Source organism: Colias philodice, chromosome 1, assembly GCF_061535455.1.
Source record: "Colias philodice isolate Cphi_HAF_F1 chromosome 1, ilColPhil1 Martin Lab GWU primary, whole genome shotgun sequence".
NCBI lineage: Eukaryota > Metazoa > Arthropoda > Insecta > Lepidoptera > Pieridae > Colias > Colias philodice.
This window is the reverse complement of record NC_143086.1, coordinates 505,492-518,516: the sequence shown is the minus strand read 5'-3', so window position 1 is coordinate 518,516 and position 13,025 is coordinate 505,492. Positions and strand designations below refer to the sequence as shown.

Below are 13,025 nucleotides of genomic sequence, written 5' to 3'. Positions count from 1 at the left end.
CTGATTTATTATTTTTCTATTGTGTTGAGTTATTTTATAAACTTAAATAATGAAATACTTGTATCAGTACTAATATAGTGAAAATTTGTGAGGTTGGATGGATGGATGTATGTTTGTATGTTTGTTATTCTTTCACGAAAAAACTATTGAACTGTATGTAGATAGCTGAAGACCCGGAATAAGGCATAGGCTACTGTTTATCCCGGAAATCCCACAGGAACGGGAACTTTGTGGGTTTTTCTTTGATCGGGAGGCGGAAATCTAGTCTTAAATAAATATAAGCTTTTCATGAAATAATTTAAATATCCATACTTTGTACTTTTGTAACTATACTCAGTCTAAGCTCTATAAAGGACGTGGTAATTTAGATAAAATAAATTAAAAGTATTTTATCTTTTTCCAGGATATGGAATGACGCTCGGGTTCCCCACCATTCTCATCCCGGCTGTGAAAGATCCAATGGAAGGGGAGGTACTGCATTTACAGAACTCAGAAATATCATGGATCAGTAAGTTACCATTGTTTTATATTTTTTCTTTATCATAAAGAATCGATTGTAAAAATAGACAGTATATTAATTAGATGTAAAAAGTAAATTGATGAATAATGAATGTCTAAATTAATTGGATTAATTTGTTCTTTTTATCAGTGCGTATATTCTACAATGTAGTTTCAATTGCCAAAATAATATTTGGAATCTACAGCGAAGAAGTTCAATCGGCAAATTAATTTAGTTTATTATTTATCAAAATTTCTCATAATAACAAACCTACTTCTTATCGTAAATCAGTGTTAGTCAAAATTTTTTTTACTTGAAATAATTTCATGAGTTTAAGTTGCGTTTTTGAAGTGAAACTTCAGGGCGCGTAACGCGTTGAGAGTAGATAAAATTTCAAAGTCGCACCTTCATGTCATGGAGTTAGGTGACGATTTTGGTATCTTTGAATCTCGCCAAATATAGGTATAAAGAAGTTTCAATTCTGGCAAGTATGTTCTGCACACACGCTTTTTTAAACTATGAATAGGTACTTATTTTATTTATTGTCTTCTCCAGGCTCCATAAACTTGATAGTGGTGCCCATCGGGTGCGCGCTGTCAGGCTTGGTGACGTCACCGCTGGGTCGGCGGCGCGCCATGCAGTTCGTCAATCTGCCCTTCTTCATCGCCTGGCTGGTCTTCCACTTCTCCAAGACCACTTCACACTTGTATACCGCGCTGATATTGACTGGTTTAGCTGGCGGTCTTTTGGAGGCACCCGTATGTGAACGTTTATATTATTTTTACTACAGATTTTTAAATTGTATCTACGAAATCTTCACCGTTATTTTTACGATAGCTAAATCCATTGGTCTATAGTTGTGACAGTAATATGATTATAGTATCGGTGGTGTAGGGACAAATAACGGGAGCTCCGATTATTTTCTACATACCTATCAATTCAACACAATAATAATAAATTATTCAAGAGACAAGAAATAAGGTGATATAAACACAAAAAGTGCTTTAACCTTTATTTTAATATATTTTAAATCCACCATCGAACAATATTCCATTTCTTGTGAAATATATGGACATGACCTCCTATACTTATAAAATCCGTGTGTTCACTTGTCAACTGTTAATTATCTGGTCATTGTATTGCCTTGTGCAATTTGCATGTTTTAGTAAACATAAATAAATGGCTGAACGAGGCCATCGAGATAGAGGTAACATCCGCCATGGCATTATGCAAGCAGCATCACAACAAAAGTATAATAATCATATTTCGCAACATTTGGAAGATTTTGTGTCACGTGACGTAAAATAGCGAGTGGATTGTGTATGCATGTCTTGATTTCTTTAAATTTATAAATATTTATAATATACAAATTTTTCGCTATGTTCGACTGCTCCAAAAATTAATAAAACATGAGTACGTTATGTTGAAGGTACTAATTGGTAGTCCTATATTATATTAATTATATATCGAACTGGCTGTGCTCCGCGGTTTCACCCGCATTGCTCCGCTCCTATTGGTCTTAGCGTGATGATATAATATAGCCTATAGTCTTCCTCGATAAATTGGCTATCTAACACCAAACAAACTCTTCAGCTTTATAATATTAGTATAGATTTTATTCGAATCCTACTAATATTATATACTTATACGAAAGTATATGAGAATCGTACGTTACTGTTTCCCAAAAAAAAACAACTTTACCGATTTGGATGAAACTTTACAATAACATAGGTTATACATTAGAATACCACATGAGCTATATACATACATACTTGATTTTACACTAGATATTACTTACAAACCATCTGATGTAGGTGCTGACATACGTAGCGGAGATCACGCAGCCGCACCTCCGGGGTGCGCTGTCAGCCACCAGCTCGATGTGCATCATCATCGGAGTCTTCACGCAGTTCCTCTTCGGCCTGATGCTGTACTGGCGCACTGTGGCTCTTGTTAACATCGTGTTCACGGTTAGTAACTACCAACTATGTCAATTATCTGCACAGCTCGAAAACGGTGGAAAATATCGTGAGAAAATCGACATGTCCTAGAATTATATTGACGACATGTGACTGACTGACTGACATCCATTTTGAATCCTCATCCTAATAAGGAGTAGGAACCAGCAGTAGGAACATAATATTATATGGGCTGCGTGATAACATGTCTTAAACATCTGTTTCATTGATGAATTATTATAGAAGCAAGGAGAAATCTTGTTTTTGTTTTTAAAAAACTCTAGGCCACAGATTATCTATTCAGAGATTGAATCTATGAATTAACCATTTCGCTGTGCCAAAATACAGTGTAGTTGCGGTCAATGACCTTAACTGATATATGTAAGTGTTCGACGTCTTAAACTAGTCAACAAGATGTTTATACTGATACTCAGAACAGGATATTCACTTTTTTGATGCTTTGGAGTTTTAATTAACATTTAAACCAGTTTTTAGTAACAATCCATATACACAACAAAAGCTTATTTTGTAAGTTTTTTTTTCTGTTTAAATTTGATTTTTAATTCGTACTTATATTTTTTATATTTATTATAATCACTATCAGCGATAAGACAGCCTGAGCGTCCATGTTATTGCAGACCAAACAAAATAAATATTATATACACTTGAACTCTAATAAATAATAAACGACCTTGGCCATGGCCGAGATTTGAAAAAATATTATATCGGTGATCAAAATCGTTTTAGATAATAATAATCTGGTTTCTTCTTGAGAATAAAAAAATAATCTTATATTGTGTCCTTGCTAAAACAAAGTTTTTTTTCTCTTAACTTAATAATGTCACCTACAATTACACACGGTCAATTACAGCTAGATTTATCAATATTTATAGAAATTCATATATTTACAGGTTTTAGCAGTAGTGGCTTTATGCTTCGTACCCGAGTCTCCTCATTGGCTCGTCTATAAGAAACGTTATAATGAAGCAAGACAGGTAAAAGAAGAAAATATTTTTTCCAAATAATTTATCTATTTTAAACACAACACATAATCTAAGAAGTCACTTTATATATAAGTCGTATTTAAGGTAAAACTATTTTACTGCCCCTTTTCAAAGAGACAGTATACACTTGAATTACAGAAGATATCTAGATTTAAATGATAATAATATATTTTGTGACTAATTCCATGTTTTCAGAGTCTGCAATGGCTGCGCGGTTGGACTGCCGCGGCAAATGTTGAAACAGAACTGAGAGACATCGAGGCTCTTTATAAGAAAAAGAAAGGTATACTGTCATAGATCATATTATAATACCATACTAGTTATTAATTCATATATATTTAAGGATTTAAGGATCACTATAAAAGAGATGTCATAATGAGTACGTTGTTTGTGTTTGTTAATTCAAGACTGTCACACCGTATTATGCTGGGGAAACGCAGGCATAGGCGATGTTCTTTTCTACATTAGACGTCCGATTTTGATCTTTTATCGAGAGCTGGTGGTTTTCGTGTGCTATTTCAATATGGTCCACTTCTGATAATGGCATCTATGTCAAACGACATCTTTTCGCTCGAATACGGAATACCGTAATGCTAATGCTTTGCTTCTACTCAGCCACATTTGTTGCGGTGACATGAATATTCGCCATAGCCATAGCTTATTAATGACCTTGAACGTGCCCTCCACCAGCAGAGGCGCAAGGCGAGGAGGAGACGCTGTGGTCGCGGATCTCCCTCTACACCGAGAGGAGTTTCCTCATGCCCTTCTTCCTGGTCAGCTACGCGTTCTTCGTGGGTCACTTCAGCGGTATGACCACGCTGCAGGTCAGTTCATTTTTTTTTTTTTTTTTTTTATTAGGTTCACCAAACTGGACATAGCACTACAAAAATAGATATGGTTATTCTATGATACATCACAAGTAATAGGTGCTAGACCTTCTAGAGGTGAACACAGCCTGCAATACATATTTACATTATTACAATATTAACATAATTTAGAAAAATAACATTATGGATCAATTTAAATACAATATTTATACAATTTTGGAAACTAATTTTTTAAATGAATTTAGGGATGCGCTAAATATATCGACGTTATTTACATACTTTTTCGTTGTAAGCTGAACACATGCGGTGCAATGACGAGTGTTGAGCGTAGTTTGTACGACAAAAGGGAAGACTAAACGTTTTCATGTTAGTGGGACGGCTGAATGGCCTTGGTACATGTACCAAGGCCATATGCTAATTTTTCCTAATAATTGAGAATTATCTATTTTACCATTTATAATTTTGTATAGAAACACGATATCAGAAAGGGTCCGTCTGCTTTCAAGCGATTTCATTTTAAAGTGCATAAGTCTAGAAGAATAAGACGTTAGGTTACGGCAAAGATTGTGAGTGAAAGTTAGGTGGTACAGGAATTGTTTCTGTATCCGTTCCAACCGCTGTATGTGTACGGCATAAGTAGGATTCCACACAGGGCTGCAGTATTCGAGGAGAGATCGTACGTAGCAATTAAAAAGCAATACTGGTACTTCTGATACTGGTAATTTTTATGTACTTTTTCCTGAAAATATCCTCTTTTTATACGCTTGATTTTAATATTGGACGAAAAGTTGAGATTTTGGAATCAGTTTTATCGTATGCGTTTATTTACGCATTTAATGCAAATAAATGCTCGAAAACCTTCACAATGCGACCAATAACTGCTATCCCAGATGAACCTTTATCCCAGAATAAGATTCCCAAGACGCAGTCCGTACTAACCACATTGACCTTTTACCATTGACTTTTTATTTATAGTTACTATTATTGTGTGCTTTTCCAGACGTACTCGGTGTCGATATTCCAAATGCTGGAGGCGCCGATCGACAAGTACTACGCGACGCTGATCCTGGGCCTGCTGCAGATCGCCGGCTCGCTGGCCTCCGTGTCGCTGGTGCACTGCGCCGGCAAGCGCCCGCTCACGCTGCTGTCCACCGCCGGCGCCGGCCTCGTGTGCCTGCTGGTCGCCGGCTACGACGCCTACATACTGACGGTTACTGATCCAATTGCTTGATTAAGATTTCTTTGTCATCATCATAATATCAGCCCATAATGTTCCCAATGCTGGGAAACGAGCCAAGCCTATAAGGGCTCCCTATAAGGGTGCAGGCCATAATCCACCACGCTGGCCAAATGCAGGTTCACGCAGGCTTCCTCATGATGTTTTCTACAGCATTTCGAGCAGCGTGTGCAGAGTGTTTTCAACATTCGCTAATCAATTTAAAATCAATTTATTTCCTGCACGCTCGCGTAAAACTCTGATTATCAAAAGAAATAAGCAAAACAAAGAAATATAATAAATATAAATTTATTAAAATGCTTCGTGTTATTCCAGACCATGGAAGTTGGTGGAGATGTTATACCAGAAATCGTGAATATTACAACTACAGCGAGTACCGGCGTTATGTCTACGGTATGTGTGTAGTCTTTTTATTAGAAATGAGAAATCATTAGATTTATTGTATTCAAAAATTTTTAATTTTATTAGTTTTCATTCTACTAGTGCCATCTTGTACATTTATGTGAAAGCTGTAAGTTCCTTTGTCCGTCTTGTCATCGTTGCAGCTGAAACATTGTTGTAGTACGTACGAAATATCACAGATGGCGCTGATATAAATATTATTTTTAATGGCGTTTTTGCATGATTATTTTGTTACTTTGATAAATTTCCGTAATAATAAGTAGCAAAAAACTAGTAAACCGATATAATATGATAGTAAAAATAAAAAAATAATTCTATTTTATGTTTGCTTTGATGTCTTTGATGAATGAATTTAAAATTCCGAATGAGTACATGAAATGAAATGTTTTCTGCAGAATAATCCCACCGCTTGGATCCCCACGACTCTGCTGATGCTGCTGGCTCTGATCACCCACACGGGCATCAGGCTGCTGCCGTGGATCCTCATTGGAGAAGTATGTCTTCGCATTCTTAATTCTTTAATTGTATCTGAAACGATGTACACCTAGACTTAATGGAATCAACATGATAAATTCATAGTTTTAGTTACATGTACCTTGATTTATATTTTTAAATATACATATTATCGTCAAAAACAGAATCAGGGATTACCGTCAACATGTAGGTAAGGGAAAAATCAGCAAACGGAATAACCACTAAATAATAATTATAAAACTGAACTAAATAGGTAAGTAGGTACCTAATTATAAAACACTAGTTTACCGTCCACGACTTCACTTGCGAAGGAAAATACAAGGTATCCGCATTATTTCAGTAAGTAACTAGAATTAAATTTCGCGTATGCTTAAACGTTCCTAATAAATAAACTTACATTCACATATTTTATAAGTAAGTAAAGTAGGTATCGTGCATTTAATTTACTTCAACGTATTGCCTAATAGAAATTACTAATAATTATAACAGATTCTATTATCTATATTATATCATACACCGTCTTCACCCGTGGTACATAATATAATCAATAGCAACTGGGGGTAAACGGGGTTGATATTTCGCGGAAGACAGGATATCGCTAGTTAGCCAGTTAGTACAGATAAGAAGATTACATATGCTTTAGCAGACAATACGTACCTATTATAGTACCTAGTATTACGGTTGTGCTTCGTATGTGAGGCATTTCACGCGCAGCGGACAGATTTCAGGGTCAGGTTCCAGATTTCAGTTATATTTTAGTAGGTACTTACACCTGTATATATCCTACGAAATATTTTTTCATTTAAAAACTTAGTTTACTAAAAGTACGTCGCGCTAACCAGCTAGGCAAAAAAAAAACAGCTAGGCACTAATATGGGGATATTTCCGCGCTTCGCCATTCTAATACATGTAGCTTCTAAACTACTGCGATGATCTCTTTAGAACTTGGCGTGAAGTTTAAGCATAATATAAGCCTATTATATAGCATAATTTATTTAATGATACGAAAAAAAAAAACAATTATTTTAAATAATACAAACTAGGTTAATATTTTATATTTTCGAAATCTTAAATATGAGGATAGAAAGGTTATTTAATGGGGTATTAGTGGGTATCTGTCTTATTGGGGTCAGTACCTAATCAATTTATTTAAAAATTACTTTGGAGTGTATTGTGTGTGTAAATTGTACTTAGTTAAGTATTTGTGATTAAACGTATTTTCTTTCTTTCAAAAAAAAAAAAGAAAAAGTTAAATGCCCTATAGTATAGATAAGCATTAATATTTACCTAATGCTAAGCTCGTATTATGCTGTTCTCTGGTTGCAGGTGTTCAGCGCACGCACGCGGTCGGGCGGCGCGGGGCTCGCCAGCGCGGTGGGCTACATCTTCGGCTTCCTCACCAACAAGCTGTACATCAGCATGGTGGACACGCTGTCCATCTGGGGCACCTACGGGTTATATGGGATCGTGAGGTGGGATTTTTTGAAGTGAAAACTTCTTTAGCGGCGTTGGGTATAAAATCTTAAACTCTTCAGGACACGTGGCCTGATCGAAAAAGCGTAAGACGGATGGATATCAAACATGCTGAACGTAAATAATCAAGTTTTCACTTCTGCCAGCACTCCCGGAGTGCAACCCGTCTTTTTTTGTCTTTGGGTTGTTATACACGTTGTAACAGGGATAAAAGTAAAAAAAAAATATATTTATCAAGTTTTGTGTGCAAATTTAAAAGAAGGAAGTTGTTAAAAGATATTTAACGTTATAGCAGTTTATTCCTTAGATTAACAAAAAAATGTGTACCTATAAATAGACTTATTTTATTAGCATTTTGTAAAGAAAAAAAAAAACATACTTTCGCATAGAATTCTACGGTAGAATGTACTTAATAAAAACGTTAAAATCATGTAAGATTTTCCCATATTTTTAAAATGTTTAAATTAAAATAATAATAAAAAGAGCCAAGTCGAAATTATACCTTTATAATGTCCAACCATCCTTGTTTGATATTGAAATAAACAATTTAAACGAAAGAGATAATCTCCAATCCGGAAAGCGGTCAAACAATTCCTGCGAAATATCTCTCCGGTTTGATCCCACTGGACCATGATCCGAAAGGAAATCATCTCACTGGTTCTTGCTAGCTATAATATATTATAGTAATTTATAAGTAAAAATATATAACTTTATTGTTAGTACGAATTGATACACATTACTTTTTACATGATTTGTTTTTATGAGCGTTCTAATTCCCAGATAAACTTTTTGCAATTTGGCGTGACAATTTGTAGTTAAAGCAAAACTCGACTATCTACTTGTATCATATTTGATATCATGTATTGATGTCTTTTTAGGGTTCCGTAGCCAAAATGGCAAAAACGGAACCCTTATAGTTTCGTCATGTCCGTCTGTCCGTCTGTCCGTCTGTCCGTCTGTCACAGCCGATTTACTCGGAAACTATAAGTACTACAGTGATGAAATTTGATGGGAATATGTGTTGTATGAACCGCTACAAAAATATGACACTAAATAGTAAAAAAAAGAATTGGGGGTGGGGCCCCCCATACATGTAACTGAGGGATGAAATTTTTTTTTTCGATGTACATACCCGTGTGGGGTATCAATGGAAAGGTCTTTTAAAATGATATAAAGTTTTCTAAAAAACATTTTTCTTAAAGTGAACGGTTTTTGAGATATCAGCTCTCAAAGTCGTAAAAAGTATGTCCCCCCCCCTCTATTTTTATAACTACGGGGTATAAAATTCTAAAAAAAATAGAGGTGATGCATGCTAATTAACTCTTTCAACGATTTTTGGTTTGATCAAAGTATCTCTTATAGTTTTTGAGATAGGTTGATTTAACTGTAATTTATTATATTTGCTGCTACGGAACCCTTTGTGCGCGAGCCCGACTCGCACTTGGCCGGTTTTTTATAAGTTGTCCTAAATAAATGTACAAACAAACAAAATGTACATAAATTATAGTTTATTTAGTTAATACTAACTCGTATTACATTATCATACTTTACAAGCGACATCATTATTAATTCTTTCTCAAAACAATACGATGTATAAAACAATAACATTTATCTCCAGCCTCTCGGGGTGCGTGATGTTCTACTTTATCCTGCCGGAGACGGAGGGCAAGAAACTCAACGACATTGAGAACCATTTCGCGGGCTTGAGAAAGCTCACTAACAAGGTGTATCGCTCCAAGGTATGGACGAAATTAAGCACTACATAGTATAAAATAAACTCACTTTCTCTGACCCTATTTTATGCTTAAATCTTTAAAACTACGCAACGGATTTTGATGCGTTATTTTTTAGTAGATATAATTTATTAGGTTACTAGCGACCCGCCCCGGCTTCGCACGGGTGCAATGCTGATACTAAATACACTACAGAAAAACTGTGAACGTTGCATATAAAAACGTGATAAAAATTAAAAACATAGTGGCCCGCTCCGGCTTCGGCCATAGATAGCCGGGCGGCCGGCCGGTACCGCCGCAAACGCTACGTCCCGCAATTTTTAAATCTGTAATATCTTCGAAAATATTCACTTAAATTATACGGTGTAAAGGGTCATATAGATCTATTGTAAATGAACAATCTATTCAAGGTATTTAATTGGATAAGGATTAATGCTGTATTGGTTAAAATCGCATCGAAAATTAGCCATTATTTGTCGTAAAAAGTAAATGACAAAAAAAAGTTATTGTGGGTTATCCATAAGAGATAGACATATACCATCGCGGACTTTTCTGTAGACCTTTTCAATGTGTATAATACTTAGTACATTATTTTGATAAAACTCGTAGGGTTCAGCCTGCGTTTGCAATGTAAGCGGAAAAAATGTAATTTTTTACGACATCACATTAGAAACCTCAAAAATAACAGTACTTCTCCACTATTTTATGGGTGTTATTATACATATAAACCTTCCTCTTGAATCACTCTATCTATTAAAAAAAACCGCATCAAAATCCGTTGCGTAGTTTCAAAGATTTAAGCGTACAAAGGGACATAGGGACATAGGGACATAGGGACAGGGAAAGCGACTTTGTTTTATACTATGTAGTGATAGACAAAGCGGGCGAATGCTACTAGTATTATAAATGCGAAAGTTTGTGAGGATGATGATGATCATTTATTGATGATGATGTTTATTTGTTACTCTTTCTTGAAACAATTAATGATTTAGAATTATTAATACATGAGCTATAGAAAGAAATACTTGAATTTGCCCGCTGATAAATCCGAGGGTGAAATCGTGCGGCACTGCTAGTATTGTAGTAAATTTACAACAATAATTAGTGTATTTTATTATTATTGGTACCTTATGTTTTCAATATTTTTTGGAAAAGAATTAAATTAGGTGTTTTTAATCGATATTAATTGTTATAGTGTTTATTCAATTTGTTGAGAAGTGGAGTAACTAAATAATTATTGTGTTTTTTGTAATATAATGGCTAATGGTTTGATCATAACCATGTAATAAATAAAATAAAATGAATTCAATTTTAATAAGTATTATATTTTCGCAGAAACTGCCACCCCCTGAGATAACGAAGATAAGCGAGATAACGGGCTTCACCAACCCTACGTTCGATGGAGACACCACTTATATATAATTACTGCATTTTTACCAAATTTGACTCAAAGTCTCGTAATTTTCAAATCTTTATGTCTATTTAGATTTTTAGAATTGTGCTGTGTTTAGATAAATAATTTTATAATTGACTTCGTGTTAAAGTACTGGATTTTTTATGCTTTGACAATTCTTTTAATAAAATTGTTTGAATATTAACATAGATAATTAAAAACAAATGGGTAAATTGACAAGAATTGTAAATAAGTGTATAAGTTGTTCATGTATTTTGTTCGAAGTATTTGATTGTGTCATAAATTGTCTGTGATCATGATTTTTTTTATTTATTAAGGTCGTAATTTACTAATTTTCAATATTTATTAAGTGCAAACTATTTATACTTTTTTAAAACCTTTATTATTATTGTAAAATCAAACTTGATGTATGTTTAAGAATAATTGTTAATGTACTAAATTATTGAATTAATGTTTTATATTATTAGAACAAAATGCATTTTATGATTTTAGTTTAAAAACTTCTAGAAACATTTACATACATAAAATACTGGTCATAAATCAGTATACGTATATATATTTCATAGTTTTAGGAACTATATAAGTATTTTAACCTGTTTTCTACTCCTAGATCTCTTCTATCTTTTGTAATCAGTCTTTATACGAATCTATTCTATTTCTTTCTTTTTTGGTTATGTAATTTGATAGCTATTTCTTTTTTTATTATATAAATATTAAATATACTTGGAAAATTCGACTTTTCATCAACTCAGTATTTTTGTAAGTATTCCACATCCCGCTATTATTAATATTACTCTGTAGAAAAAGGAATATTGGCATAAGTTTTATTTTTCAAGGTAAAAGGCCATTTTCACAACTTAAAGATAAAGTTACGGTCGTTGTCCTGTCTTCGCGCGAACTGTCAATCACCTGAATGTTTCACCCTTTAGTTTCTCCGATTTTGGCGAAAATTTATTAAGCTTTTATTCCATAAAATCCCCAACAACAACTTCACATGTTATATCGTGACCAAGGACAACATTTTTATAGTACATTTGTCATATTAACCGACAGAAAAGCTCAACAAAATATATCAGAAGTTGTGAAACTGGCCTTAAATTCATACAAATACACGCTGAATGAGACATTTCAAAAGTTATAATGGGGCAAATGTTTGCCGCGGGTACACTGTCAGGAGCGACAAGTTTGCTGAGCGGTTCCAATGTTCACTTTAGGGGTGCGAGTCGGTTAATTTACAAGAATACATGAACATTTTCAATGGGTAATACTTTTCTCAATGTTCTCAAAGTTTCCTTTATGTAAAGACGTTTTAACGTCTCACAATTCTTAACTTAGTAACTACATTCCATTATGTGATCAGATTATTTGTAATATATTTAGGTAATAGTAATACTGATACGAGTTAACTTTTTATTAAATTTATAAATATTAATTGCCCCATCGAACAGTGTGATGCTAACATGGTTTATTTAGTGTACTCGATAACCGCTAGAGTAATAATTCATTCAAGTACAATTTTTGGGAAAATATTGTTTTTAGAAGCGTGAATTTTATAATTTGAAACAGGGTTCTTTTTATTGTAATTTTAATACACTGGACGTATATAAGAACAGTTGTAATCAATTCTGAAATATGTAAACTAATATTTAGTGTTAGTCTTAATTAATTTAATGATATAATTTAATTAACATTTTTATAATATTTATATACGCACAAACTAGCGCATTAAAATGTACCTACTTTGTATTATACGATTATAGATAATTTGTAAATATTAAAAAAATATTCCATCGAGATGTTGTTTTTTTAACTTCCCTTGCTCCCTTTACCATATTATAATTTTTATTATATTTTGTCTAATTAATAATATGGTTTTTATTAGTAGTAATGTATGGTGGCGAATATTGCACTGTAGGTACAAACTATTTAAAAAAGTATCAAAATAACTAAAACTAAATACAGTTACACAATTCAGGTTGATATGGAACTATTATTAGTATGTGG

At 33.8% G+C, this 13,025-nt stretch overlaps 1 protein-coding gene across 2 annotated transcripts in view; it reads left to right on the top strand.

Annotated features, from left to right (window-relative positions):
* Positions 1–12,815, top strand: part of LOC149490945 (facilitated trehalose transporter Tret1-like) — a 48,660-nt gene extending 35,845 nt beyond the window's left edge. Inside the window, exons 3-14 of one of the 2 annotated variants that reach the window (XM_089696081.1) lie at positions 404–508; positions 1,055–1,257; positions 2,314–2,469; positions 3,369–3,452; positions 3,657–3,744; positions 4,155–4,285; positions 5,289–5,498; positions 5,841–5,918; positions 6,323–6,421; positions 7,728–7,873; positions 9,493–9,613; positions 10,943–12,815. In XM_089696081.1, coding sequence (XP_089552207.1) covers positions 404–508; positions 1,055–1,257; positions 2,314–2,469; positions 3,369–3,452; positions 3,657–3,744; positions 4,155–4,285; positions 5,289–5,498; positions 5,841–5,918; positions 6,323–6,421; positions 7,728–7,873; positions 9,493–9,613; positions 10,943–11,029 — 1,508 coding nt within the window. In that variant the 3' untranslated portion in view covers positions 11,030–12,815. Of the gene's footprint in view, positions 1–403; positions 509–1,054; positions 1,258–2,313; positions 2,470–3,368; positions 3,453–3,656; positions 3,745–4,151; positions 4,286–5,288; positions 5,499–5,840; positions 5,919–6,322; positions 6,422–7,727; positions 7,874–9,492; positions 9,614–10,942 lie in introns of both variants that reach the window. The other variant, XM_089696071.1, reaches the window with a different exon arrangement.
* The last annotated feature ends 210 nt before the right edge of the window (positions 12,816–13,025 follow it).